Source organism: Phyllobates terribilis, unplaced genomic scaffold (assembly GCF_046119375.1).
Source record: "Phyllobates terribilis strain yellow unplaced genomic scaffold, ASM4611937v1 Scaffold_1__5_contigs__length_1240528914, whole genome shotgun sequence".
Classification (NCBI taxonomy): Eukaryota; Metazoa; Chordata; class Amphibia; order Anura; family Dendrobatidae; genus Phyllobates; species Phyllobates terribilis.
Window position 1 is genome coordinate 1,135,195,830 of NW_027362761.1, and position 27,227 is coordinate 1,135,223,056.

The window sequence follows — 27,227 nt, forward strand, 5'->3', positions numbered from 1 at the left end:
CTACCATGCGCCCTGGTAAAACCATCTCCCCAACCCTCACATGCCTGCCGCTTGGTTCTGCCGACCGTCTGGACCTTGCAGATGTTAGCCCTTCCGCATACAACTCCTCCTCCTCTACTTCCTCCATCTCCTCTTGTGCCACCACCTGACTCCGAATTCTGTTTAACATGTGCTCCAGCATGTAAATCACCGGAATAGTCATGCTGATAATGGCATCGTCAGCACTAAACATCTTCGTCGCCATTTCAAAACTGTGCAGAAGGGTGCATAGGTCCCTGATCTGAGACCACTCCTCCAGCGTGATTTGCCCCACCTCTAAATCTCGTTGGCCCAGGCTATATGTCAGAACGTATTGCACCAGGGCTTGTCGGTGCTGCCACAGTCGCTGCAACATGTGCAGAGTTGAATTCCACCGGGTAGGCACATCGCATTTTAGCCGGTGAAGTGGCAGGCCCAACGACTTCTGTAGAGATGTAAGTCGCTGAGCTGCGGGATGCGAACGGCGGAAGTGAGCACACAGCGACCGTGCCCTCTGCAGAAGGCCATCTAGTCTGGGATAGTGGGCTAAAAATTGCTGGACAACCAGGTTCAACACGTGAGCCATACAAGGCACGTGTGTGACATTGCCCCGGCGAAGGGCCGCACCCAGGTTTGCAGCATTGTCGCACACGGCCTTCCCTGGTTTCAGGTCCAGTGGAGACAACCATTCATGAAATTGGTTCTCCAGAGCTGACCACAACTCCTCAGCTGTGTGACTCACATTTCCCAGACATTTCAATGTAAAAACCGCCTGATGACGTTGAGCCCTACTGCCAGCATAGTAAGGAGGTGTGCAGGATCCCTTCTGCGCAGTTAGAAAGCTTGTGGCATGACCAGACAGGCTTTGGGTGCAGGTGGAAGACCGAGAGGAGGTTGAGGAGGCAGAAGCAGTGGAGGAACTTTGACATAAAGAGGATTGACGCACAACTCGTGGGGACGGCAAGACTTGGACAGCAGCCCCTTGTCCTGCTGTCACCATAGTTACCCAGTGCCCAGTCAGCGACATGTAACGCCCCTGTCCATGCCTACTCGTCCAAGTGTCTGTGGTGAAATGCACCCTGTCACACACAGAGTTTCTCAAAGAAGCGGTGATGTTGTGTGCGACATGCTGGTGGAGCGCAGGCACACCTTTCTTTGAGAAGTAGTGCCGACTGGGCATCTGGTACTGGGGTACTGCGACGGACATAAGGTCTCGAAAATCCTCTGTGTCCACCAGGCGGAAAGGCAGCATTTCTGTAGCCAAGAGCTTGCAGATGGTGAAATTCAACCTCTTAGGTTTCTCATGGCTAGGAGGAAATGGTCTTTTACTTGTCCACATCTGAGGGACCGAGGGCTGGCTATTGTGCTTAGACGGGGTTGATAAGGGTGTCCCCGGCAAACTGCCGGTCTGTGAGGAAGATGCAGGCGGACATGTTAGGTTGCCTTGATCCAAAGGTGGTGCTATCGATGTCGGACAGCGCTCAACACCAGCTGGTGTTACCACCTCCAAAGAAAATGATGACCTGCCAATCACGCTGGCTGTTGCGGGTAAAGAGGTGGCAGGTCTGCGCCCCAAAACAGGTGTGACTGCTGTCCCCCCAGTCACAGAGGATGAAGAGGCCGCGGATGCACAAGATATGGCAGACGGTGGTTGGCCCGGCCGGCTAGGCCGCATTGTAGCACACTGAGCTTCCCACTGCAACTTATGCTTCATGTCCATGTGCCGGTTCATGCATGAAGTACTCAAACTATGTATTTTTTGGCCTCTACTTAGCTTTTGCTGACAAATGTTACAGATAACACGAGTTGGGTCATCTTTATCGATCTGAAAAAATGCCCAGGCTATGCAAGGCTTAGCACGCATGCGACCTGAAGAGCCACCACGACTTGTGGTGAGAGGCAGAGTTGTGTTTGAGGATGCAGTTGTTGACGTGCTTCCAGTACTACGTCTCTGTCCAGGAAGGCGCAACCTGACCTCGTCGTCACTAGCATCTTCCTCCACCTCCTCTGCTGACCTCATCTCTTGGCTGACTGTGGGTTGACAGTAAGTGGGATCTCCAACCTCATCATCATCACCCTGTGCGTTATCACACCCGTCGTCCTCAGAGCCAACCTGTTCCTGCCCTGACAAAAAACTAAAGTTGTCGCTCTAATCAGGTATTTGAGTCTTATCATCGTCTTCCTCATTGTCTCCACCAACAGGAGTTACAGTTTGGGAATGAGGGTCTACATTATGGTCAGAACCTTCTGCGTCTGGTCCTGGATCCGACTCATAAAGATTCTGGGCATCAGTGCAGATCATTTCCTCGTCTGGATTCACAGAAGCGCTGGAGTCGACCTCTGATTCTCAGGCTATAGTATGAGTAAACAGCTCTGCAGACTCAACCATCTGTTCTACCTCATACTCAGACGGGCAGCTGGAGATTTGGGAGCTGTGAGGAAGCAAGTGCGATTGGGGTGACACCTTTGAGGACTGGAGTATTTGTGATGTTGAAGTTGATGTGGAGGAGAGCCCACTTAAAGGAGCACTTGATATCCGTTGAAGCACCTGCTGTTTTTGTGCCTCATCTGGAATTTGTAGCGATTGGCGTGGCCGTAAGAAAGGGATCTTATCACATTGTCCGCTAAAAGAAGTAGACATTTTAGTTTGGCTGGAAGATGGTCTTTCTTCTGCAGATGTTACTGTTGCTTTAACACCTACCAAACAGACACAACCTTTTTTCCCCTTCCCAACACGCCTATTCCCCTTTCCACCAGCAGCAGGCCTTTTTCCACTCATTTTGGTGGTTAACTAATTCACAACTCTGGAGTTGTTTGCACAAAAAAACAATGGATGGGAACCGAGCAGAGCTGAGTGGCCAAACTGTGGTATTAGGCCAAAACTATTGGCTGGGTTAGATGCAGAAAAAAATTATATTCAGTTTGCAACCTGATGGAGGTCTGTATAGATGGATTAATAGAACAAGTCCCACACACAGCTAGAAGCCCAATATTTTTTCAGAGGTAGATGCAGAAAAAAATATATTCAGTTTGCAAACTGATGGAGGTCTGTATAGATGGATTAATAGAACAAGTCCCACACACAGCTAGAAGCCCAATATTTTTTCAGAGGTAGATGCAGAAAAAAATATATTCAGTTTGCAACCTGATGGAGGTCTGTATAGATGGATTAATAGAACAAGTCCCACACACAGCTAGAAGCCCAATATTTTTTCAGAGGTAGATGCAGAAAAAAATATATTCAGTTTGCAACCTGATGGAGGTCTGTATAGATGGATTAATAGAACAAGTCCCACACACAGCTAGAAGCCCAATATTTTTTCAGAGGTAGATGCAGAAAAAAATATATTCAGTTTGCAACCTGATGGAGGTCTGTATAGATGGATTAATAGAACAAGTCCCACACACAGCTAGAAGCCCAATATTTTTTCAGAGGTAGATGCAGAAAAAAATATATTCAGTTTGCAACCTGATGGAGGTCTGTATAGATGGATTAATAGAACAAGTCCCACACACAGCTAGAAGCCCAATATTTTTTCAGAGGTAGATGCAGAAAAAAATATATTCAGTTTGCAACCTGATGGAGGTCTGTATAGATGGATTAATAGAACAAGTCCCACACACAGCTAGAAGCCCAATATTTTTTCAGAGGTAGATGCAGAAAAAAATATATTCAGTTTGCAACCTGATGGAGGTCTGTATAGATGGATTAATAGAACAAGTCCCACACACAGCTAGAAGCCCAATATTTTTTCAGAGGTAGATGCAGAAAAAAATATATTCAGTTTGCAACCTGATGGAGGTCAGTATAGATGGACTAATACAACAAGTCCCACACACAGCTAGAAGCCCAATATTTTTTCAGAGGTAGATGCAGAAAAAAATATATTCAGTTTGCAACCTGATGGAGGTCAGTATAGATGGACTAATACAACAAGTCCCACACACAGCTAGAAACCCAATATTTTTTCAGCGGTAGATGCAGAAAAAAATATATTCAGTTTGCAACCTGATGGAGGTCTGTATAGATGGATTAATAGAACAAGTCCCACACACAGCTAGAAGCCCAATATTTTTTCAGAGGTAGATGCAGAAAAAAATATATTCAGTTTGCAACCTGATGGAGGTCTGTATAGATGGATTAATAGAACAAGTCCCACACACAGCTAGAAGCCCAATATTTTTTCAGAGGTAGATGCAGAAAAAAATATATTCAGTTTGCAACCTGATGGAGGTCTGTATAGATGGATTAATAGAACAAGTCCCACACACAGCTAGAAGCCCAATATTTTTTCAGAGCTAGATGCAGAAAAAAATTATATTCAATTTGCAACCTGATGGAGGTCAGTATAGATGGACTAATAGAATGATGCTATGTCCAAAAGATTTTACTTCACTAGGTGCAGTAAAAAAATTGGTATTCTATACACAGGTGGTATATCTTGCAACACAGATAGGCTACTCCACTGACTAACACACTCTGCAATAGGCCAAAAAGGATTAGCTTTGCTAGATTCAGCCAAATGCTGTGAAAAAACTTGCACAGCACTGGCACAGACCTGCCTGGCAAAAACTGATAGGAACTGATGTAACCTAGTCCTGAAAAGGACTCCAATTACAATTAGTCTTTACTCCCACAATCTATCTATTTAAGAGCACAGACCTGCCTGATAAAAGTCATAGGAAATGCTGTAACCTAGTCCTTAAAAGGACTGCAATCACAACTATTCCCTACTCCCAAGCTATCTGTAGATTTGTGCGAAAATTGGCTTGAAATTAACAAGGTATAGCGCACACAGCAACAGCGGTGCCGTCTAACACGCAGCTGCAGCAGTGAGAAAATGGTGGCGACGGGGAAAATGGTTTGGTCTTATAGGGCAAGGACATGTGACATACACTGCCAATGACACATGCCCTTGCTTGTGTGAAAAAAAGCACTTCGCTCCGTGTGTGCGCTGCTGATAGGCTGACAGATTGCACCTCCCCACTGTAAATGCGGGAAAGAGAAAAAAAAATGGAGATCTTCATTGTTCCTGCAGAGATCCATCCCCTGCCCCTCCCCCCACCCCGCTGTACACTCAAACTGCGTATTAACATTAATTTTCATCATTACTGAGAAAAAATCCAGTTATGATTTTGGTGCACGAACAGTTATCGAACATAACCTTGAACAGCCGAATTTTTCTCAAATTGTTCGTGTTCGCCGAACGGCTCGAACACCGCCCAAAACAGCTCGAATTTGAGATTGGCGAACAGTTCGAGTAGAACAACGCTCATCTCTAGCATAAGTTGACGTAATATCATCTGCCGCTCTTACTTCTTGACGTGGAAGTAACAGTTGCAGGACCAAGTCTCTAAGCTCAGTCAGAACAAAGCCTACCTTAGTCCTACAATATCTCCTGTACAGTGCAATGCAAAGTACAATGAGGTATCAAAATTTTAACCTTGCCCAAATGATACCACCATACCATATAATGCCCAAACTAAATTCCGAGATGTCGTCAAGATATCTCAGACATTCTCATTGCTCCATCAATTGCTAGAACGCAGGAGCTGTGACGATTACATAAGTTTATGACTTATTTTCATCTCTCTGGAATAAGGACAAGAAAACCCCCTAAAGAACCAAGCGCTTTGTTCTTGATATTTCGGTGGTCCCAGCACCCAAAGGATGGGAGTTTTTGAGCAACATCTCTATAACTTGAAGTGATCCTGTACAACAATCATCATAGACACTGTGAAATACCTTCCTTCCAATTATACACCTCCCCCGGATACAATGTGTCACATAATAAGAATATACAGCAACACAGTCTCCAAAATAAGATGAAATATATTCTCCAAAATAAGATGTACGGTGACAACAGACATCCGGACATGACAAGCGCTCCCAGTTCTGCACCTCTTCTACCCAAATTGTCTATTATTCTTCTCTATGTGATGCCCAATTAGCTGGACTGAATCTGTCAGGAATTATTCATCCTCCGGGTTATCATAAATCTGCAATTTTGTTCTTGATGGCTCTGCACATATTGTTCCAGCTACGATGGACGTTTCAGAGAATTAAAATTATTTCATTTGCGGTCCGACTTTCAGATTTTACTGCGGGTGCAAGAACCTCGTACAGCAGGTTATTTGCACGAGGTTATAATGTGGTTAACATCACTCTGCAATTTACTAATAGAATATGGCAGAGGGACATTTTACCATTTTCTTACTACTTTCAGTTATTACAGTCATGGCTGAAAGTGTTGGCACCCTTGAAATAGTTCTATAAAATTAATTTTTTTCCTAGAAAATTACTGCAATTACACAGGTTTTGTTATACACGTTTATTTCCTTTGTGTGTATTGAAACAACACAAAAAGACAGAAAAAAGGCAAATTGGACACAAAACCCCACACAAAACCCCAAAAATGGGCCGGACAAAATTTTTGTCACCCCAACTTAATATTTGGTTGCACACCCTTTGGAATAAATAACTGCGATCAATCGCTTCTTATAACAATCAACAAGCTTCTTACACCTCTCAACTGGAATTCTGAACCAATCTTCATTTGCAAACTGCTCCAGGTCTGTCATACTTGAAGGCACCTTCTCTCAACAGCAATTTTAATATCTCTCCACAGGTGTTCAATGGGATTTAGATCCGGACTCATTGCTGCCACTTCAGAACTCTCCAGTGCTTTGTTTCCATCCATTTCTGGGTGCTTCTTGAAGAATGTTTGGGGTAATTGTCCTGCTGGAAGACCCATGACCTAGGACACAAATCCAACTTTCTGACACTAGGCACTACATTGCAACCCAAACTCCTTTGGTAATCTTCAGATTTAATGATGCCTTGCACACAGTCAAAGCACCTATTGTCAGAGGCAGCTAAACAACACCAAAACATCTTTGAACCACCACCATATTTAACTGTAGGTACTGTGTTCTTTTCTTTGCAGGCATCATTCTGTTTTCAGTAAATAGTAGAATGATGTGCTTTACCAAAAAGCTCTATCTTGGTCTCACTTGTAACCTTGAGATTTTTGATATTGTTCAACAATTTTAGTTCTCAAGTCCTCAGACAGTTCTCTTCTCCTCTTTCTCTTCTCCATGTTTAGTGTGGCACACAGACATACAATGCAAATATTGAGTTAACTTCTCCCCTTTTTTACCTGGTTTCAGGTGGGATTTTCATATTGCCCACACATATTACTTGCCACAGGTGAGTTTGAACGAGCATTACATGCTTGAAAAAAGTTGTTTACCCACAATTTTGGAAAGCTGCCAACAATTTTGTCCTGGGTTTTGTGGGAAATTATGTCCAATTTGCCTTTTTTTCAGTTTTTTTGTATTGTTACAATACACACAAAGGAAATAAACATGTGTAAAACACAATATGTGACGCGCCCCCTGGGCCTGTGTTGTGCAGGGAATACCCGGAGCCGGATCGCTGGGGGTTGTAGTCTCCGTGGCGCTGACCCGGTCCGTGCCCAGGGTGGTCAATTCAGTGGCAGTCTTAGTGTAATAACAAGTGTCCGACTACGCCACCCGTGGATTGCGGTCAGTGGGGACCGCCGCTGCGCTGCAGAACGCTGAGGCTGATGCTGTATGCGCAGCCAAGTATGGGATAACTTCCCACGGGAGGAGTATTGCCTTAGGGCAGCTAGTGTGGATGATGAGAGTGATGGTGTGAGCGTCCCAGTACCGATGGTGCTGGTGCGGTGATGAAACAGAGACGTGTGGTTGAAGTTTCCAATGCTTTACTCACAGTTCTTTACTGGTCCTAGTCACCTCGGTACCGGCGGTGACTGCCCAGGCCGTGCTGCGTCCACCAGGCAAGGGGCTCGACCAACTCCCAGGCAATTCCAGAGCATGGCACAGGGCTCCCTTCTCTTCCTTTCTCTGGCCGTCCCCACCAGTGACCCACCTTTGTCCAGCTTCCTCGGGCCTTCTCTTGGCGAAACCTATCTCCGGTTTCCCTGACCCTATGTGGTATGCTTTCCTGGTGGATGTAGTGAGGGGTCGCACCAAGTTGTAGTCACAACCTCCGGTCTTTGGCTGAGGAATTTATTGCCTCCACCAATTTGGGTTCCGGTACCCTGTTCTGCCAACCCGTCACCCGCAATCTCCTGGGCCTATGGGGTTCCTTCTTCTCTCGTGTCTCTGGGCCTCTCTTAATGTTCCTTTCCTTCTTTCCTTTCTGTTCCTTTCTGTTTCCGTTCTTTCTCTCTGGCTCCGGCCTTCACCCTAGGCCTGCCTCGTGGAGCTGGGCCCAGACTGAGCCACAGCTCCCTGTCAGCCCTCTCTGGCTGAACTCCTTCCCTCCTCTGACTGTCTGTCTTCTTCTACACTCAGAACTAAGATGCTGCCCACCTTATATACCTCCCTCTATGTGTGAGCCCAGGTGACTAGCAACCAATGGGCTCCTTCCTTTGCCCAGAGACCCACCCCTATCTGCTCCTACACCACTGGGTTTACTTTCCCCTCCCCACTCCAGCCAGGGACAGATGCTGTCGTGCCTGCACTACTGTTTCGTGGGAGCACCGTTGAACTGTCCCTCGGAAATGGGGTGTGTGTGGTGCATGCAGCCTACTGAGTCCTGGTCCACACTCCATCCTTACCCGGGAGTGGAATATCACACCTCTGGTTTGAGGTGCAATACCCCTGTAGCAGCCGAGCCCTCGGGGTGCTACATATGTATGATTGCAATAATTTTCTGGGAGAAATACTTCACTTTCTGGAACAATTTAAAGGGTGCCAACACTTTCAGACAGAACTATAGATATGTAGACAACTGATGAATACAATGCCTGAATATCTTTTTTGAGAAGTCTCCATTGTGGTGATGCTCTGTTATTACTCCTGGAAATATGTAAATAAATTGACAAGTGGAATAGGCCTTGACAATGGAGTGTGTCCCTAAGGCCAATGCCCCACTATCAGTATTTGGTCAGTATTTGGTCAGTATTTTACATCAGTATTTGTAAGCCAAAACCAGGTAAGGAACAATCAGAGAAAAGGTATAATAGAAACAAGTCACCGATTCTGCATTTATCACCCACTCCTGGTTTTGGCTCCCACTCCTGAGAAAAAATACTGACCGAATACTGACCAAATACTGATAGTGGGGCCGTGGCTTAAATATTCTGCATTGATTGGGCATGTTTAGAAGTGTGTGGACACAATCTACTTACAAGTAGAATGGGAATGCCTACTTGTCAATTTATTCAAGAAAGGAACAGGACAATGAGTTTCGAAAATAAACACTTCAGCCTTGTTATTTCATGGGCAATGCACACATTTATTTAGGATACGTGCAGCGCATTTTATCTCCAGATTTTCCAGACAAAAATCTGCTGCGTGTTACAGCAGGATCGTGGAAGATTTTAGGAAAACCCATCCACATGCTGCAGAGAAAATCCTTAAAGGGAATTGTCCATCAATGCAGATGTTAAATAGTAATTTATTGTGTAGATTTCACCCTTTGCAATGCAGAAAGTAAAATGTGCAGCTACTCTACTGCTTTTCTGCAATTAGATCCACAGTAGCTTTTGCAACAGATTTGAGTAGTTTCCTTGTGCACATATTCTTTAAGGACAGGTGCAGGTGAGCATATTTTCTTTCCGAGTGTGATCTGACAAAATATCCGTTCGTACTCAGATCAATGTTATTCTGTGGCGCCGTGGAAATGTCAGATTTTTTCCTCGGACTACGCCGGTTCGAGTTAAAAAAAAATCGCTGCATGCCCAAGTTTGTTCAGAGATTCCCATCTCTCTCACCTATGTAAGTCAATGAGTCTGTGGAAATTGTCGGATTGTACTCTGATGACATCTGAATGTAGTCCGATTTCCATGGACTGACTCAACGGAGAAGATGGAAAAATTATTTTCTTTATTTTCTCCTTATCCGAGAGAGTCGGATCACACTATGATCACACTCTGATCAAACTCTGGTTAGTGTGTGATTTGCATAATCGATCCAATTTTCTTGGATGGAAAACGTACGTCCATCTGCATCTGCCCTAACAGACATGTCACGAGATTTGATGGGTGCTCTATAAAGGCTGTATCTATATGGCTACATGTGTCGTGCAACTCTGAGATTGCAGTGCTGCATGACTTCAGAATGTGTGACTGCATAAATAAATCTGCAGACCCTATATCTAATCAATAAAGAAACCACACTGCGTGACGTTGGATATAATGGCCACAGCAGCCTCATTTATTGAATAACCATCATATAAGAAACCTTAAACAACATTAATTACCCATCAATATGACCACCAAAAGGTGTGGTGAGGGGATTGAAGGTTCAACCATTTTCTTTAACCACAACAAAACAGCTCCTCCACACCTTCCACAGCCCCACCACACTGGCTTGTGGGCACCTGGCTGAATATTGCCCATGCCAAAATGTCCCGCTGAGACCTAGCCCAGTAGGGACCCATTTACAATTCTGTAAGAACCTTGTAACACATGTGAGTCACCTGTCACCCATCCCTGCACTGGGCTCCCACCGTCATTCAGTGCAATCAACCTCATTCAAACCCCCCTCTCCTTTTCCACGAGCAAGCAGGCAGGACCCCTTATGCATGTGAGTCCCGCCACAAACACAAAGCCTTCTCAAACCCTTCCATTAGCGCCAAAGGCCAAATATCTATACCAATCGTATTCAAATGGATTCCATCAGACCTAAGAAATTCCCGCCAAGGAACTTCCAAATCACAGTGCTGTACTACGACCCCCCCATGGCATGCAATGAAATGGGACACCTCCCTTTTGACCTTGCTACGGACCTTATTATACTTTTCGACTGACTTTGCATGTTTCCATGAGAGGGGCAAGACAATGTCCGACCATGGAAGTACTAAACTCTGGTGGGAAGACAGTAGCCTCAGGCACTCGTACTTGATGTCACGTATTATCTCCCTTGAAGCTCAGGTGCCCAAATCATTCCCGACTGCGTGCAGCAACAAAATATCTGGGGGCCTGTCCAAAGTAATATGAAAGTGCAATTCTGGCATTACTGAGTTCTACAGCAAGTCCCTGATACCGATCCGTCGCACCAATGCAGCGTCTCTGGAGAGACCCAATTGACGTCCTGCTGGTCTTGCATCGACCTGCAATGAACCTCAATAAACATGAGAAAGACCTAACATCCTGACCAAAAGAGGGGCTCCTGGAACACAAGAAAAGAGAGGGAATGCAATAGATCCTGACATAAAAGAAAGAACAATCCACAAAAACAATTCTCTTTATAACATGTGTGGTCTGATGTAGGACCGATATCTGGCAGACTCCCAGCGACCAATCTTGGGCACCGCCTTAACCCCTAAAACACCAGCCTCGGTTGCGGCCCGAATCTGAAACGAATGAGATCCAAAATCCACACCATTGAAACCGCATCAAGACAAACAGCGCCTAAAAATGGCAACGAATTGGTAAAATCTGACCCTCTTCTCTTGAGGCAGAGTCAGGCCTGGGAACATCGCCAAGTAAGACTAGCATAGCCGACCCACCACTAGACCTGGACCACCTTTCATGAACACCGAGCTGTCTAGGAGGAGAAGAGACTTAAGCTGCACGCCTGCGGCCAGCATCCTTGGAATAACTCAGTCCTCTCCTGGTCCTGTTGAGCCGATTCTTGGTGCTGGCAACCTCCTGATTGCCCCTCTGCCTGGATCCTCTCCCAGGCTGACCCGACCTGCTGCGCTCCAAATGTCAGGGGAGACTGTATCCCACCGTCGCTGATCACTGCTGACTGGGCCCTGTGCGGCTGCAATTATGGGTATACAGCTTGTTCATGTGACTTTGACGTCGTTACATAGCGGATTCCTTCCAGAACGACGTACAGCAGCTGCAGGCTGAGGCTGCTTTGGCGTCCCTGAAGTGTCCCTTGAGGGGCTGCAAATTTTCCGCCTGATCCAGGGAGTCACATCTGGGCTCAGTCTTTCAGGAGACCTGGACCTCCTCGAACACTTCTGAGGTGCTGTGGCCACCCTCTCTTCCGTGTTCTATTGCTTCAGCTGGGCCTGGAGCCACTGCTGGCCCCTGCTTTCATACAAGGACCAGATCTCCTGGAACAAGGCCTCTATCTTACGGATCCTGACGTGACGATGTTCCAAGTACAAAATCCAACTCCCGAAGAATGGATGTTCCATCGGTGACCCCTCCTTTTATACCCCCCAAGTGGAACCCTCCTACCTACCAATGAGATAAGCCCAAAAGTCCCCTCTGCCCCATACCCCTCCCCCAAAATTCCCACTCAAATCAACGCTTCTCCCAAATAACCCTTTAGTACCCAAAATTCAGGCCTAGCATACATCCTGAGTCACGAGGCCCTCCTTTGAGCCCCAATGGTGCATACAGTCCAGGCCATTGCTTTGCATCCAATGATTTCCTATGGTGTGGCATTGACTTGTGACCTACCATGACTGAGACACAGATTCGCAATTGTTTTCAAATGTGTTGGATTTTCTGCTGCTGGTCGCACGCGAGTCACTTGATGTAGGCTTCAATGCAAGTTGCATGCGACTGCAACTTATTTACGATTCGGCTATTGTTTTACAGTAAACTTCCAGCACTAAAACAGTCATGAGACAGCAAGTTGTCATGAGACAGAAGATAAGTGATAATCGGTGCCTAATAGCAAATACATGCTTGTTGTTATCTTTCCTGCTTGTCTGTAACTTTAGACAGATCATCCTTGACAATAGGCGGTGGACAGTAAGTTGTTCAAAACAGAGACTCTTAATTGCCAGACCTTTACAACAACTTTTCAAATTTTCACTCCACATTTTTGGTAGTAAAAAATATTTTATATTTTTCATAGTATTAACATTGACAATGCAATATGCCGAAATTTGTTGAAATGACAATGACCATTTAAACTAAAACGCGACTCTCTCGCTATACATATATGTATGCAAAGAAATTCTAAGATTATGTTATTCATTATTTTTAAATCTATGCCTGTTTTGTGTTTTAGATCCAAAGCAGGGCTGCTACAGTTATGGCAATGCGACAGAATATCGAGGTGTCGAGAAAAAAAGTCGGTCAGGCCTTAGCTGTCTAAGGTGGGATTCTGATATACTTTTTCGAGAGATCCATATTGGCACACAGGAAGACTATATTTTTAAAGGCTTAGGATCCCATCCATACTGCAGGTAAAAATTTGTAAACTGGACGCCGCTCACTGCTTATCAGGTGTATATAATAATCAAATTATAATGTATTAGCTGTAATTAGAAGGTCTTCAGTAATGCTGGCACTACCTGGAATAGGATAGTGAATTCATTCAACGCTCTTACATATTTTACTGCTCAGGAGAGTGGAATAAATAATCCCAATGCAAAATCTGTAACCGGGTCCCCATACATGCCATATGTTAGCTTGTAAATTAAAGAGGATCTTGTCAGAAAAACGCAAAAAGTGATAGTGGATAATATTATAGGACTTTTCTCAAATACATGACATTAAAAAAGATAATTGTGTGATTTCCCTCAAGATTATGCAACACAAGTTTGATGTTCAGTTTGCCAGAATCAGCCCAAAATCTGGTGACATTATTATGTATCAGCCATGAAATAAGATGTCAAATTAATTTGCAGCCAAGATAAAAGAAGAGGACATTGCTGCTTGTAAAGGTTTAATCAGTCTCTCACTACATACTGTACCGACAGTTCCCTCAGCAGCCACAAAGAAGAAAAGGTTGACGTGGCTTACCGCTATGGCTGCTTCTTCTAACCTTTATCTCTAACTGTCACTCTAATGTCTCTCTTAAAGGGATTGTCCACTACACGGTCAATCCCAATGTTTCCTCCTTGTAAAATAATAACTCTTATACTCACCTCTGATGCCGGCACCGTTCCAGCGTTGTCAGCACTGGCTCTCCCAGGGATTGTGTGACAAATTACATACATCCAGAAGAAGTGTGAGCTGCTACTCTCTCACTTTCTCTGTGTGTATGTGATTCATCCGAAGGCAAGGAGAGTGAAGCCAATGCTGATTGGGTGCAGGGTTCACATGACATAACATTGTCACGCCACCCCCAGGAGAGCCAGTGCTTACACTGCTGGAATGGCGCCGGCACCGGACGTGAGTGTAAGCGTTATTATTTTACATAGAAACATAGGGATTGACAAGGGGTTGTCCGCGTAGTGGACAACTCCTTAAATATATATGTATGTATATAGTAAATGCTGTTATCTCATCCCTAAATATCACCTCTTTAACAAGTCTTGCCATATGAAATAGGATAAAATGCCAAACCAGACACTCCGTTTGTAGAGACATGTTTCTGGGTGTTTGCCCCTCATCAGTGCAAAGCATGGCTCGTTAAAGGGTCAACATTGATTTTTAGGATTGCTACTAGAATTCTAGTCCTCTTCCGCTCTGAAGTGGATATTTACATAGGGGGAGGAGCTTATTTTGCTCAGTGAAAGTTGGCATCAGCCAGTCATTTTCCCTGCAGTGCCACTTCAGGACAAATGTAGTATTACATGTCAGCCTCTCAAATGAATGGCCAGCAACCTGCTTATTGGAGGTTTCTGATCATATCATAATGAAGGCTATAGAGTGGAGTACTCTCCCTCTATAATGTTCATCATTAGCCTGAATTGGTCATATAGAAAGGTGTTGTCAATATTAAACAGTCCTTTTAATAGGGAATCTGCATCTTTGTTTTAATATTATTGCCCTTTTACATTAATGTCAAATTTTTTTTCATTAATTTTACTTGTTGGATTATGCATTTTATAGACTAGCCCTGGGTATCACATACTTGCTCTACCACTAGGGGGTGCTGCAACACAGGTTTGTGCTGATTAAAGGAGCACTCTGGAACTTCTGTAAATTAACCCTTTCCTTTACAATCAGTAATATGTGCACAGTGTATGCATTAAAATACTTACATTTCACTTCCTTATCTCATGTCCAGTGCAGCTGCTGCACCAAGTGACCCAACTTCTGATTTATAGACTATTATTTGCTTTCTCAATATAAGTCTATGAGAGACCTTACTTGTCAGAACTGCAGTCACAGTCACAGAAAAGGGGACTGGAGCTGTGCTGGGAACGGTAGAAGCAATGATGGGTACGCATTTTAATGTGTGCACATATTCCTGATGGCTAAATAAAAGTTTAAAGGGAATCTGCCACCAGCTTTCTGCTATGTAATCTGAAATCACAAGGATGTAGGGAAAGAGACCCTGATTCCAGTGATGTGTCACTTACTGGGCTGTGTTTTGCTGTTTCAATGCAATCAGTCTTTTATCAGCAGGAAATTATCACTAGATGACAACTGTCCTTGTGCCTTCTGGTCCAAACATGCACCCATTCTGCTGATTAGCACCTCTCTCTCACTATACAATATACACAGAAAGTTGGGCTGTGTGCAGGGTCAACCACTGAGCTCTGCTAGATCTGCAGCAAAGAAAACTGTGACTTTATGACAACGGCTGCACCCAGTAAACTAAGTGACGTATCACTGGAATCAGGGTCTCTGTCCCTACATTATACTGCTGGCAGATTACAAAGCAAAAAAAAGCTGACAGATTCTCTTTAATAAAAAAAAGAGTGCACCTCTAAATAAGAAAGTACTAGAGCTTGGGTCTTTAAAAGCACAGGGCATCTAAAACTGTTTGCTGATTGCCTATATCTACTAAAGTGCAATACTTTACCTAAAGCGCAAAAAGAAAGCGGTGACAGAGGGAGATGTCTCCCTCTGTCTAATAATCGTAGATGCTGGAGTAGTTATTGACCGTAGTATCTAAGGATAGCACTAATCCGAGTCCTGGCAGCCGGGTGTTAGTTTTCTGTCTGAAGCTGAGCACGTGCCATCAACACATCCGATGTAAGCGTACGTAGAGATACAGATTAAGCATGTGCGGGTTAATTGTTAACAGATTGCCGCAGGGTTCAGTCGCATCATTTCAACGTCTTTCCCATTGAAATCAAAGACTCTAATTATATAGAGAGCTGTCTCTGCATGAAGTCAAAAAAATGCACCATTATCTGTCAGAAACTGGAATATGAAGATATTCTCTCCTTGAAGCATTGGAAGAATAAGTCATAATCTGGTGCTGTCAGGATGCAGCATACGCCGCATATCAATCAGATAGATGGCAGCGTATCAATCAATTACTAAACTTTTCTGCCCTGACAGCTGTGCTGTGTCTCACTGTAGGCAGCCGGTTGTGATAAATTTGTAAACTATATTTTGCTTACTCTTATGGTTACTACTATGTTTGAGTTGCTGTCGCTCCTAACTGAAGTTTACCAGCAATGGCCAGAAGGTGGCAGTATGATGCAACCTACGTAACTTTTCCCAAGGCTTGCAGGCATATTAAATATGACACGGAAATCTATCATATAGCGTATGCTACATAATTATTTGCATGTATTAATTCATTTAGCTGCTTAATAATGCTAATTTAAGCATTGCAGGTCTGCCCTATAGTGTTACCCCGTGAGCTAACGAACAAACGTGTCAAAGGTTTATTTTAAAGATTTTACGCTGGGATTTTATAGACACAGGAGAATCTCGTGCTCATATTTTAATTAGTATACTAATTATAATGCAGCAAAGGAATTTTGGAACACACATACACAATATACAATAATTAATTTCTGGCCAGAAAAACAAAACTGATAAAAAAAACACTGATATGACTGCACAGAATATTTTAAAGGGCTAGCTGTCATTATCTTTATTTTTTTCTGCTCATATATATGGGACACACTTGGTAAAATGATGCATTTGTTACTGTGGAAGAAAAATGTGTTTAATGTCAGCCCGCGGTGTGTATTTTTATACACATGGGGTCATGGGGGCAGTGGGGCACAGTCATGGAGTCACTTCTGATAACACCCCATTCCTCCTTTCATATCTGTACAACTGTGCCGAAATTGCGCTCAGAGAGATGTCAGTCAAAATATAAGAGCTATGGCTCCATGACTCTGCATGGTTCCAGCACTGCCTCCACAACACTTTTAAAACATACAATAAAACATACAATACATCAAGCAATGGATACAAGAAGAGCACCAGTCAAGAGATGGATACAAGAAGAGAACCAGTCAGGAGATGGATACAAGAAGAGAACCAGTCAGGAGATGGATACAAGAAGAGCACCAGTCAGGAGATGGATACAAGAAGAGCACCAGTCAGGAGATGGATACAAGAAGAGTACCAGTCAGGAGATGGATACAAGAAGAGAACCAGTCAGGAGATGGATACAAGAAGAGCACCAGTCACGAGATGGATACAAGAAGAGAACCAGTCAGGAGATGGATACAAGAAGAGTACCAGTCAGGAGATGGATACAAGAAGAGCAACAGTCAAAAGAGGGATACAAGAAGAGAACCAGTCAGGAGATGGATACAAGAAGAGCACCAGTCAGGAGATGGATACAAGAAGAGCACCAGTCAGGAGATGGATACAAGAAGAGCACCAGTCAGGAGATGGATACAAGAAGAGCACCAGTCAGGAGATGGATACAAGAAGAGAACCAGTCAGGAGATGGATACAAGAAGAGCACCAGTCAGGAGATGGATACAAGAAGAGAACCAGTCAGGAGATGGATACAAGAAGAGCAACAGTCAAAAGAGGGATACAAGAAGAGAACCAGTCAGGAGATGGATACAAGAAGAGCACCAGTCAGGAGATGGATACAAGAAGAGCACCAGTCAGGAGATGGATACAAGAAGAGCACCAGTCAGGAGATGGATACAAGAAGAGCACCAGTCAGGAGATGGATACAAGAAGAGCACCAGTCAGGAGATGGATACAAGAAGAGAACCAGTCAGGAGATGGATACAAGAAGAGCACCAGTCAGGAGATGGATACAAGAAGAGAATCAGTCAGGAGATGGATACAAGAAGAGAACCAGTCAGGAGATGGATACAAGAAGAGCACCAGTCAGGAGATGGATACAAGAAGAGAACCAGTCAGGAGATGGATACAAGAAGAGCACCAGTCAGGAGATGGATACAAGAAGAGCACCAGTCACGAGATGGATACAAGAAGAGCACCAGTCAGGAGATGGATACAAGAAGAGAACCAGTCAGGAGATGGATACAAGAAGAGCACCAGTCAGGAGATGGATACAAGAAGAGAACCAGTCAGGAGATGGATACAAGAAGAGAACCAGTCAGGAGATGGATACAAGAAGAGCACCAGTCACGAGATGGATACAAGAAGAGAACCAGTCAGGAGATGGATACAACAAGAGAACCAGTCAGGAGATGGATACAAGAAGAGAACCAGTCAGGAGATGGATACAAGAAGAGCACCAGTCAGGAGATGGATACAAGAAGAGAACCAGTCAGGAGATGGATACAAGAAGAGCACCAGTCAGGAGATGGATACAAGAAGAGAACCAGTCAGGAGATGGATACAAGAAGAGAACCAGTCAGGAGATGGATACAAGAAGAGCACCAGTCACGAGATGGATACAAGAAGAGCACCAGTCAGGAGATGGATACAAGAAGAGCACCAGTCAGGAGATGGATACAAGAAGAGAACCAGTCAGGAGATGGATACAAGAAGAGCACCAGTCAGGAGATGGATACAAGAAGAGAACCAGTCAGGAGATGGATACAAGAAGAGAACCAGTCAGGAGATGAATACAAGAAGAGCACCAGTCAGGAGATGGATACAAGAAGAGAACCAGTCAGGAGATGGATACAAGAAGAGCACCAGTCAGGAGATGGATACAAGAAGAGCACCAGTCACGAGATGGATACAAGAAGAGCACCAGTCAGGAGATGGATACAAGAAGAGAACCAGTCAGGAGATGGATACAAGAAGAGCACCAGTCAGGAGATGGATACAAGAAGAGAACCAGTCAGGAGATGGATACAAGAAGAGCACCAGTCACGAGATGGATACAAGAAGAGCACCAGTCAGGAGATGGATACAAGAAGAGCACCAGTCACGAGATGGATACAAGAAGAGCACCAGTCAGGAGATGGATACAAGAAGAGCACCAGTCAGGAGATGGATACAAGAAGAGCACCAGTCACGAGATGGATACAAGAAGAGCACCAGTCAGGAGATGGATACAAGAAGAGTATCAGTCAGGAGATGGATACAAGAAGAGAACCAGTCAGGAGATGGATACAAGAAGAGAACCAGTCAGGAGATGGATACAAGAAGCGCACCAGTCAGGAGATGGATACAAGAAGAGAACCAGTCAGGAGATGGATACAAGAAGAGCACCAGTCACGAGATGGATACAAGAAGAGCACCAGTCAGGAGATGGATACAAGAAGAGCACCAGTCAGGAGGATACGGATACAAGAAGAGCACCAGTCAGGAGATGGATACAAGAAGAGCACCAGTCACGAGATGGATACAAGAAGAGCACCAGTCAGGAGATAGATATAAGAAGAGCACCAGTCAGGAGATAGATATAAGAAGAGCACCAGTCAGGAGATGGATACAAGAAGAGCACCAGTCACGAGATGGATACAAGAAGAGCACCAGTCAGGAGGAGACGGATACAAGAAGAGTATCAGTCAGGAGATGGATACAAGAAGAGAACCAGTCAAGAGATGGATACAAGAAGAGCACCAGTCAAGAGATGGATACAAGAAGAGCACCAGTCAGGAGATGGATACAAGAAGAGAACCAGTCAAGAGATGGATACAAGAAGAGCACCAGACAGGAGATGGATACAAGAAGAGTACAAGTCAGGAGATGGATAAAAGAAGAGCACCAGTCCAAAGATGGATACAAGAAGAGCACCAGACAGGAGATGGATACAAGAAAAGTACAAGTCAGGAAATGGATACAAGAAGAGTACCAGTCAGGAGATGGATACAAGAAGAGTAGCAGTCAAGAGATGGATATAAGAAGAGTATCAGTCAAGAGATGGATATGAGAAGAGCACAAGTCAAGAGATGGATACAAGAAGAGTACCAGTCAAGAGATGGATATGAGAAGAGTACCAGTCAAGAGATGGTTACAAGAAGAGCACCAGTCAGGAGATGGATACAAGAAGAGCACCAGTCAGGAGATGGATACAAGAAGAGCACCAGAAAGGAGATGGATACAAGAAGAGTACCAGTCAGGAGATGGATACAAGAAGAGCACCAGTCAAGAGATGGATACAAGAAGAGCACCAGTCAGGAGATGGATACAAGAAGAGTACCAGTCAGGAGTCAAGAGATGGATACAAGAAGAGTACCAGTCAAGAGATGGATACAAGAAGAGTACCAGTCAGGAGATGGATACAAGAAGAGTACCAGTCAGGAGATGGATACAAGAAGAGTACCAGTCAGGAGATAGATATAAGAAGAATGCCAATGTCAGAATTCCTGTTGTCCTTCTACAGTTTTACCACTAGTAGCTGCTATAGTTCATCTTAATGATTAAGCTGCAATTCCACTCCTTACCACTGAAGGCTGCTGTTGTGTTCTGAAATTACACTTTACTAAGATGGCAAATTGTAAACCTGTGGGATCCATCTAGTTTCCTGTTTGGGCCTACTTAAAGCCGTATGGATCTCTCACTCATTGCTTGAGTATTGTGTCTAGCTGTTAGCCTAGTTCCAGTCTCCAGCTCTGAATATTCTTACCCAGACTGATCTCAGCTATCTACGGATTTTTTCCGACAACTCCATTGCTAGACTCCAAGAACTTCTACTATCGCTTGCTGTTTCTGCTCGTGGTCCTTCAGCCACTGGTTTCCAGCAGTACTACGCGGTATCATAACAACCAGATAGGGAAGGGCACAATAAAAGTTCCAGTGAAGGGATGGATGCTAGAACGGATACAAGAAAAATAATTGTCAGGTGTAGATTCAAGTACCACTCAGAGGATGGATACAAGAAGAGTACTAATCAGGAGATTGATTCAAGAAGAGTACTAGTATGGTGATGGGACAAGAAGAGAACCAGTCATGTGATGGGGACAAGAAGAGTACTAGTCAGGCAGGATGGGCACACAAAAATTGCCAATAACAGGATACATACAAGTACCAGTCAGCGGATGGTTAAAAGAAAAATAACAGATTTAGATACCAGTACCCATCAGAGGATGATACAAGAAATGTATTAGTCAAGGGATGGATACAAGTAAAGTACTAGTTGGGGTGGATAGAAGAAGAGTACCAGTAAGAGGACAGATACAAGTACCCATCAGGGGATGGGCACAAGAAGAGTACTAGTTATTGGATATATACAAATACCAGTCAAGGGACAGATACAATAAGAGTACCAGTCATGGGATAAGGACAAGGAAAAGTACAAGTCAGGGGATGGGCACAGAATTTTTCAAGTTGCTGAATATTGGAGTACAATCTTGCCAATCTTTAAAAAAAGAAAATCTTTAAAAAAAGAAAAATGTAGCACATAAATAGTTCATGAACAGCAGAGATAATATAAGTTATAGGGTAGTGTGAATGTGAGAAACCCTGGAGTAAAATGACCAGGGGGAAGATATAATTCCACCTTTATTTATCCTCATAGGTTGATATTTCTGCCTTATGCACTACACATCAGAGGCAGAAAAACATTTATTTTGCTAATTATATACATAACTATTTTCTAGGAGCCCAGATAGCGACGCAACCCCTTGGTGTTATGTTATGAAGCAGAACCATGTGTCGTGGGAGGATTGCTCAGTATCTATATGCAGTAAGTGATCAGTATGCAGAATTTTTCTTGGATTTGCCTTTTTAATTTCATGCTTTTGTAATAATACAACCCACATATGTCACAATGTCTCCCCCAAACCTCCCTCTCAGCACACGCATGGCACACAACTAAAGTTGGCACGTGGCCATTGCCTGATATAACTAGAAGCCAGAGAAATCCTTGGTGGGGGAAAACCAGGACCTGCCAACAGAGATGTAACTAGTGACCCATGGACCACAGTGCTAAATTTGGACCTGGGACCTCCACCTCCATATTGGTCAGATGTAAGGGCCTTTGTAGGGTTTTAGATCCTATAAAGACATACATGTAATAGTGTACCCATCATGGCACCTTCCTGTAATAATGTCTTATGTCTTGTCCCCTTCCTGTAATAATTTTCCCCATCCTGGGCCCCTTTCTGTAATAATCTCCCCCATGCTAGACCCTTTCTTTAATAATATTCCCAGTCCTGGCCTCTTTCTGTAATAATGTCCCCCATCCTGTAACAATGCCTCATATCCTACTCCACTTCCTGTTAGAATGTCCGCCCTCATGGGCCCCTTCCTGGTATAATGTCCCCTGTCCTGGGCCCCTTACTGTAATAATGTTCCCCATCATGGTATAATATCCCCCATCATGGGCCCCTTCCTGGTATAATGTATCCCATCCTATAATAATGTCCGCTATCCTGGGCCTCTTACTGTTATAATAACCCTCATCTTGGACCACTTCCTGGTACAATGACCCCCATCCTGGACCCCATTCTGATATAATCACCTTACATTCTGGAACCATTTCTTATATAATGACCCCCATCCTGGGCCCCTTCCTGATATAATGATCTCCATCCTGGCCACATTCTGATATAATGACACCCATCCAGGTCGTCTTCATTTTATAATAACCCTCATTCTTAGCCCCTTCCTGGTATAATGACCCCCATCCTGGACCCCCTTTTGGTATAATAACCCTATCCTGGGCCCCTTCCTTGTATCATGGCCCCATCCTGGGCCCCTTTCTTGTATAATGACCCCCATTCAGGGCCCCATCCTGGTATAATGTCCATTCTATTTTCAAACTATAAAAAATAAACAATTCTTCTTACTTTCCTCCACTCCCACGACGTAGTGCGTCCTCCTCTGTAGCCGGCAGCTGACTTCAGTGTGCTAGCATGGACAGTGCATGTTATTACTGCCATGGGCTGCAGTTGTCTCGCATGCCGACGTCAGCTACCAGCCTCTGATTGGCTGGCGACATGTATTGCAGTGCAGGCTCCCTGTGCTGCATTACACTTCAGCAGAAAGTGCGTCCTCAGAGGCCCATCCAGCTAAGGTAGGTGCTGACGTTGGTGGGACCCCTCTCCTGCACGAGCCAGACCGCAACCGTGACCATTATGTCCCTGCCTGCCAATTAGATGTAACCTACCAGATACTTTCTTTCCAGTGTTGTAGCTATAGTGGATGTGGAGTTTAAAGGGCTCAAAAGGTCCAGTAATATGAAAGATCAGGGGCCCTGGAGTGTCAAGTTTTTTTCCACCAAATTTCCCAAATACTCCTCTCATTTGATTTACTTTATTGAAGGTTGTTTAAGCAATAGGTATTGGACAACATTGCAGTCTGTCCTTTTCTCAAAGTTGTTTTATGTTGACTTTGTATGTAAGGGTTAAGTGGGCGGGATCACAAACAAGATTTAGTACGTATAGCTACATGCAGTCAAAAGTGATCATCCTATTGACCACAATTAGACACATAATTTCTATTTAACCCCATCTTGAAAAATACACTAGGGGTTAATTTGTAGAAATAATCATATATTGTGTGTAGAATGATACACACACAGAATTTGCTGATTATATTCAGCATGCAACTCGGAACCTATATATCTCAACTGGACCTACTAATGTTTTCATTTCATATACCTTTGCTCTGAAATTATGCTCCATTTTCTGTTACAGAGCTGCAAATCCCATAATTCACTTCACACAGAAATAAATCCAAATATTAAAATTCTGTCAGCCTGTGGAAGCCACTAGGGGGAGCTTTAAAGCTCACAGCATACAGATCCTGTTAACTGCAATAACAATAATGCTGTATGCAGTGAGCTCCCCATAGAGGTGGCTGCAGGCCTACAGAATGTGATTATTTTAGCCAGTGGCTATACAAATTGATATTTGGACCACTGCAGTTGATATTTTAAAATTTGGAACTCAAAAAAATAACATTAATGAAACTAAATTAGTGAACTATTAATAAAATAGTGTTTAAACATTCTCTTAAATAATAACTAAAGCTTTCACGTGTTGTATTTTAAAGCTGACAAAGCAAGGAGAATAGTAATGGAAGATGAGGAAACTACCTTATTGACAGTCACAAAGCCTAAGTGTGGGAAAAAACATGAGAAACGTGTTGTGGCAAGAGGACGAATTCTTGGTGGCACATCAGCTCTTCCAGGTTCTCACCCGTGGATGGCAGCAATTTACATTGGCAATGTATTTTGTGCTGGCAGCCTGATAATGCCCTGCTGGGTCGTCTCGGCTGCACACTGCTTCGCTGACAGGTACATTGTGATGTTTTGTCTTCGTACAGTCTAGTAAACCAAAATGTAAATCCATCTATAGTGCAAAAGCCAGACGGGGATACATATCATTCATCTGGGGCAAAGATTTAGTTAGCTATCCAAGCTTTCTATCTATATATCCTGGCCAAGGCTGAGTGACTTGTTGGCACCACCTTGGGCATCTAGTGTACATACCCCATCCGGCTTCCCTCTCCCTATATAAATCTTCTTTTATTTGAAGATCATAGGTAGGACAGGGGATACAAATAAACAGCACGTGGCCTAAGGCCGTTTCACGTCATGTTACGCTTCCTCAGGGTCTCCGTCATGGATGTGGATTGTGGCCTCCACCATGGATGTGGATAAGGGCATGTACTCTTCCAATGTTTGCCTGGTCCTATCTATATGCTTGAAATAAAAGAAGATGTACGGTATATACCTTGCACACTTAAATATCACAAGTTTTCTATAAGGGAATGCAGGGTAAATTCTGTGTACATTACGAACATTTTTCATGCATTTTTTTATGCATTTTTTAATGCATGAAGGATTAAATAAATGCACCAAAAATGCTGAAATTATTGACGGTGTTTTTTAAAAAAACACACTGCAGCTAAAACAAACACACAGTGTGAATGAGATTTCAGAAATTTCATTCATTTTTCTGCTACTGTAAAGTGAAGCTTGTTTTCTGAGCAAAAAAACGCAGCAAAAACGATATGTGTGAACAAGCCCTAAGATGATGCAAGAAAAAAATTTATACACACAGGGCATTATAAATACATGTAAAATGCAATTCATGCATATACACATACTGTATAATAAGATGAATCCAAAGGAACCACCTCAAGAAGAAAAATAATGTAAGGAGCCACATGCATCAGTAAGTCACAGAAGCACATAAATAATATACTCAAAATAAAATACATCAATGCTCTAAGGTAAAGCCATAAAGGTACAATGATGTATTCCAATCCATGATCCAAAGTGAGAATAGTAATCCCGAAAATCGTATTATGTAGAGCAACAATAAGCTTCGGCTTCCAGACACATTCACAGAGTGGAGCATGGTCTTAAAAGTTTTTTTGGGGGGAGATGACGTGTTTAGGAAAAAAAAAAAGATGTAAACCCAATAATATAGTGTCTCCATACCAATATTCTTCTATTGAGTGGATATTTACCTTATTATAGCTTTGCACTTGTCTTGAGATGGAAAAGTCAAGAATTAGTTTCCTTCATTTGTGTGGACCTAAATGGCTTTACTGATGCTTACCGGTATATATAGCCTCTCTGAGTGCACGGGCCATAAAAAATTGCCCATACTTAGGAATTAGATTTAATGATGACTTCCTCTACATACTTGTAGTATGTGCCAGGTATTATGAGTCCATTAAAAAAGGGAGACAATCGCAGACCAAATCAATCAAAACAGTACACCTTTACCAATCCACATGGGCCAGGGGGCCTCTCGGTTGAGTGGTACATGCTCCAAAATGTCCCTTTGAGACCTAGCCCAGTAGGGACCCGCTTACAACTCTGTAAGAACCATGAAACCCATGGGAATCTCCCATCCCTGCACTTGGGTCCCTCCTTCTTCCTTCAGTGCAATCAACCTCCTTCAAAACCCCCCTCTTTTTCCACCAGATACTGTGACAAAATAAACAAAAACCCCTTTCCATCTTTAAAATGATAATCCTATTGGGTGGGAGGCTGGGATGTTGCAGCTAAAAAGGCCACACCGAGTGAAACCCTCTTTCCCACCAATCAGGTAAGCCCATAAACCCCTTCTGCCCTCATACTCCTCCCGCAAAATTCCCGCTCAAACCAAAACTTCTCACAATTAAGCCCTTAGCACCCAAAATTCTGGTCTAGAAAACCTCCTAAGTCATGGGCCCCTCCCTTGAGCCTTGGTGAAGGGGCGGTACAGTCCGGGCCATTTCTTTATATCAGTTCTTTATCTCATGAAATAAGGTGCACAACACAACAACTACTTTTATTTTTGGGTTCTCCTTAAACCAGTGCAGAGACATAACCTATTGCATCACCACATTCTGCCTCCTCCAGCCAGCTCAGGTCATTTTCTGGGCCTAGCTAGGACAATTCACCTCTATCTTTGTCATCCAGTCACAGCAAATTTACACACATCGGTGCCCCAGGTCACTGCTGACCCTCCTCTTGTGGATCCTGCAGAACAAGAACATGCAGTACAGACCAAAAGTTTGGACACACCTTCGCATTTAAAGATTTTTCTGTATTTTCATGAGTATGAAAATTGTGCATTCACACTGAAGGCATCAAAACTATGAATTAACACATGTGGAATTATATACTTAACAAAAAAGTGTGAAACAACTGAAAATATGTCTTATATTCTAGGTTCTTCAAAGTAGCCACCTTTTGCTTTGATGACTGCTTTGCACACTCTTGGCATTCTCTTGATGAGCTTCAAGAGGTAGTCACCGGAAATGGTCTTCCAACAATCTTGAAGGATTTCCCAGAGATGCTTAGCACTTGTTGGCCCTTTTGCCTTCACTCTGCGGTCCAGCTCACCCCAAACCATCTCGATTGGGTTCAGGTCTGGTGACTGTGGAGGCCAGGTCATCTGGCGTAGCACCCCATCACTCTCCTTCTTGGTCAAATAGCCCTTACACAGCCTGTAGGTGTGTTTGGGGTCATTGTCCTGTTGAAAAATAAATGATGGTCCAACTAAACGCAAACCGGATGGAATAGCATGCCGCTGCAAGATGCTGTGGTAGCCATGCTGGTTCAGTATGCCTTCAATTTTGAATAAATCCCCAACAGTGTCACCAGCAAAGCACCCCCACACCATCACACCTCCTCCTCCATGCTTCACGGTGGGAACCAGGCATGTAGAGTCTATCTGTTCACCTTTTCTGCATCGCACAAAGACATGGTGGTTGGAACCAAAGATCTCAAATTTGGAGTCATCAGACCAAAGCACAGATTTCCACTGGTCTAATGTCCATTCCTTGTGTTCTTTAGCCCAAACAAGTCTCTTCTACTTG

The 27,227-nt window shown here is 43.8% G+C and overlaps 1 protein-coding gene across 1 annotated transcript in view; it reads left to right on the top strand.

Annotated features, from left to right (window-relative positions):
* HGFAC (HGF activator) overlaps window positions 1-27,227 on the top strand; it is a 135,006-nt gene that overhangs the window by 96,396 nt on the left and 11,383 nt on the right. Inside the window, exons 8-10 of the mRNA XM_073647610.1 lie at window positions 12,994-13,171; window positions 21,560-21,645; window positions 23,958-24,201. Coding sequence (XP_073503711.1) covers window positions 12,994-13,171; window positions 21,560-21,645; window positions 23,958-24,201 — 508 coding nt within the window. The remainder of the gene's footprint in view (window positions 1-12,993; window positions 13,172-21,559; window positions 21,646-23,957; window positions 24,202-27,227) is intronic.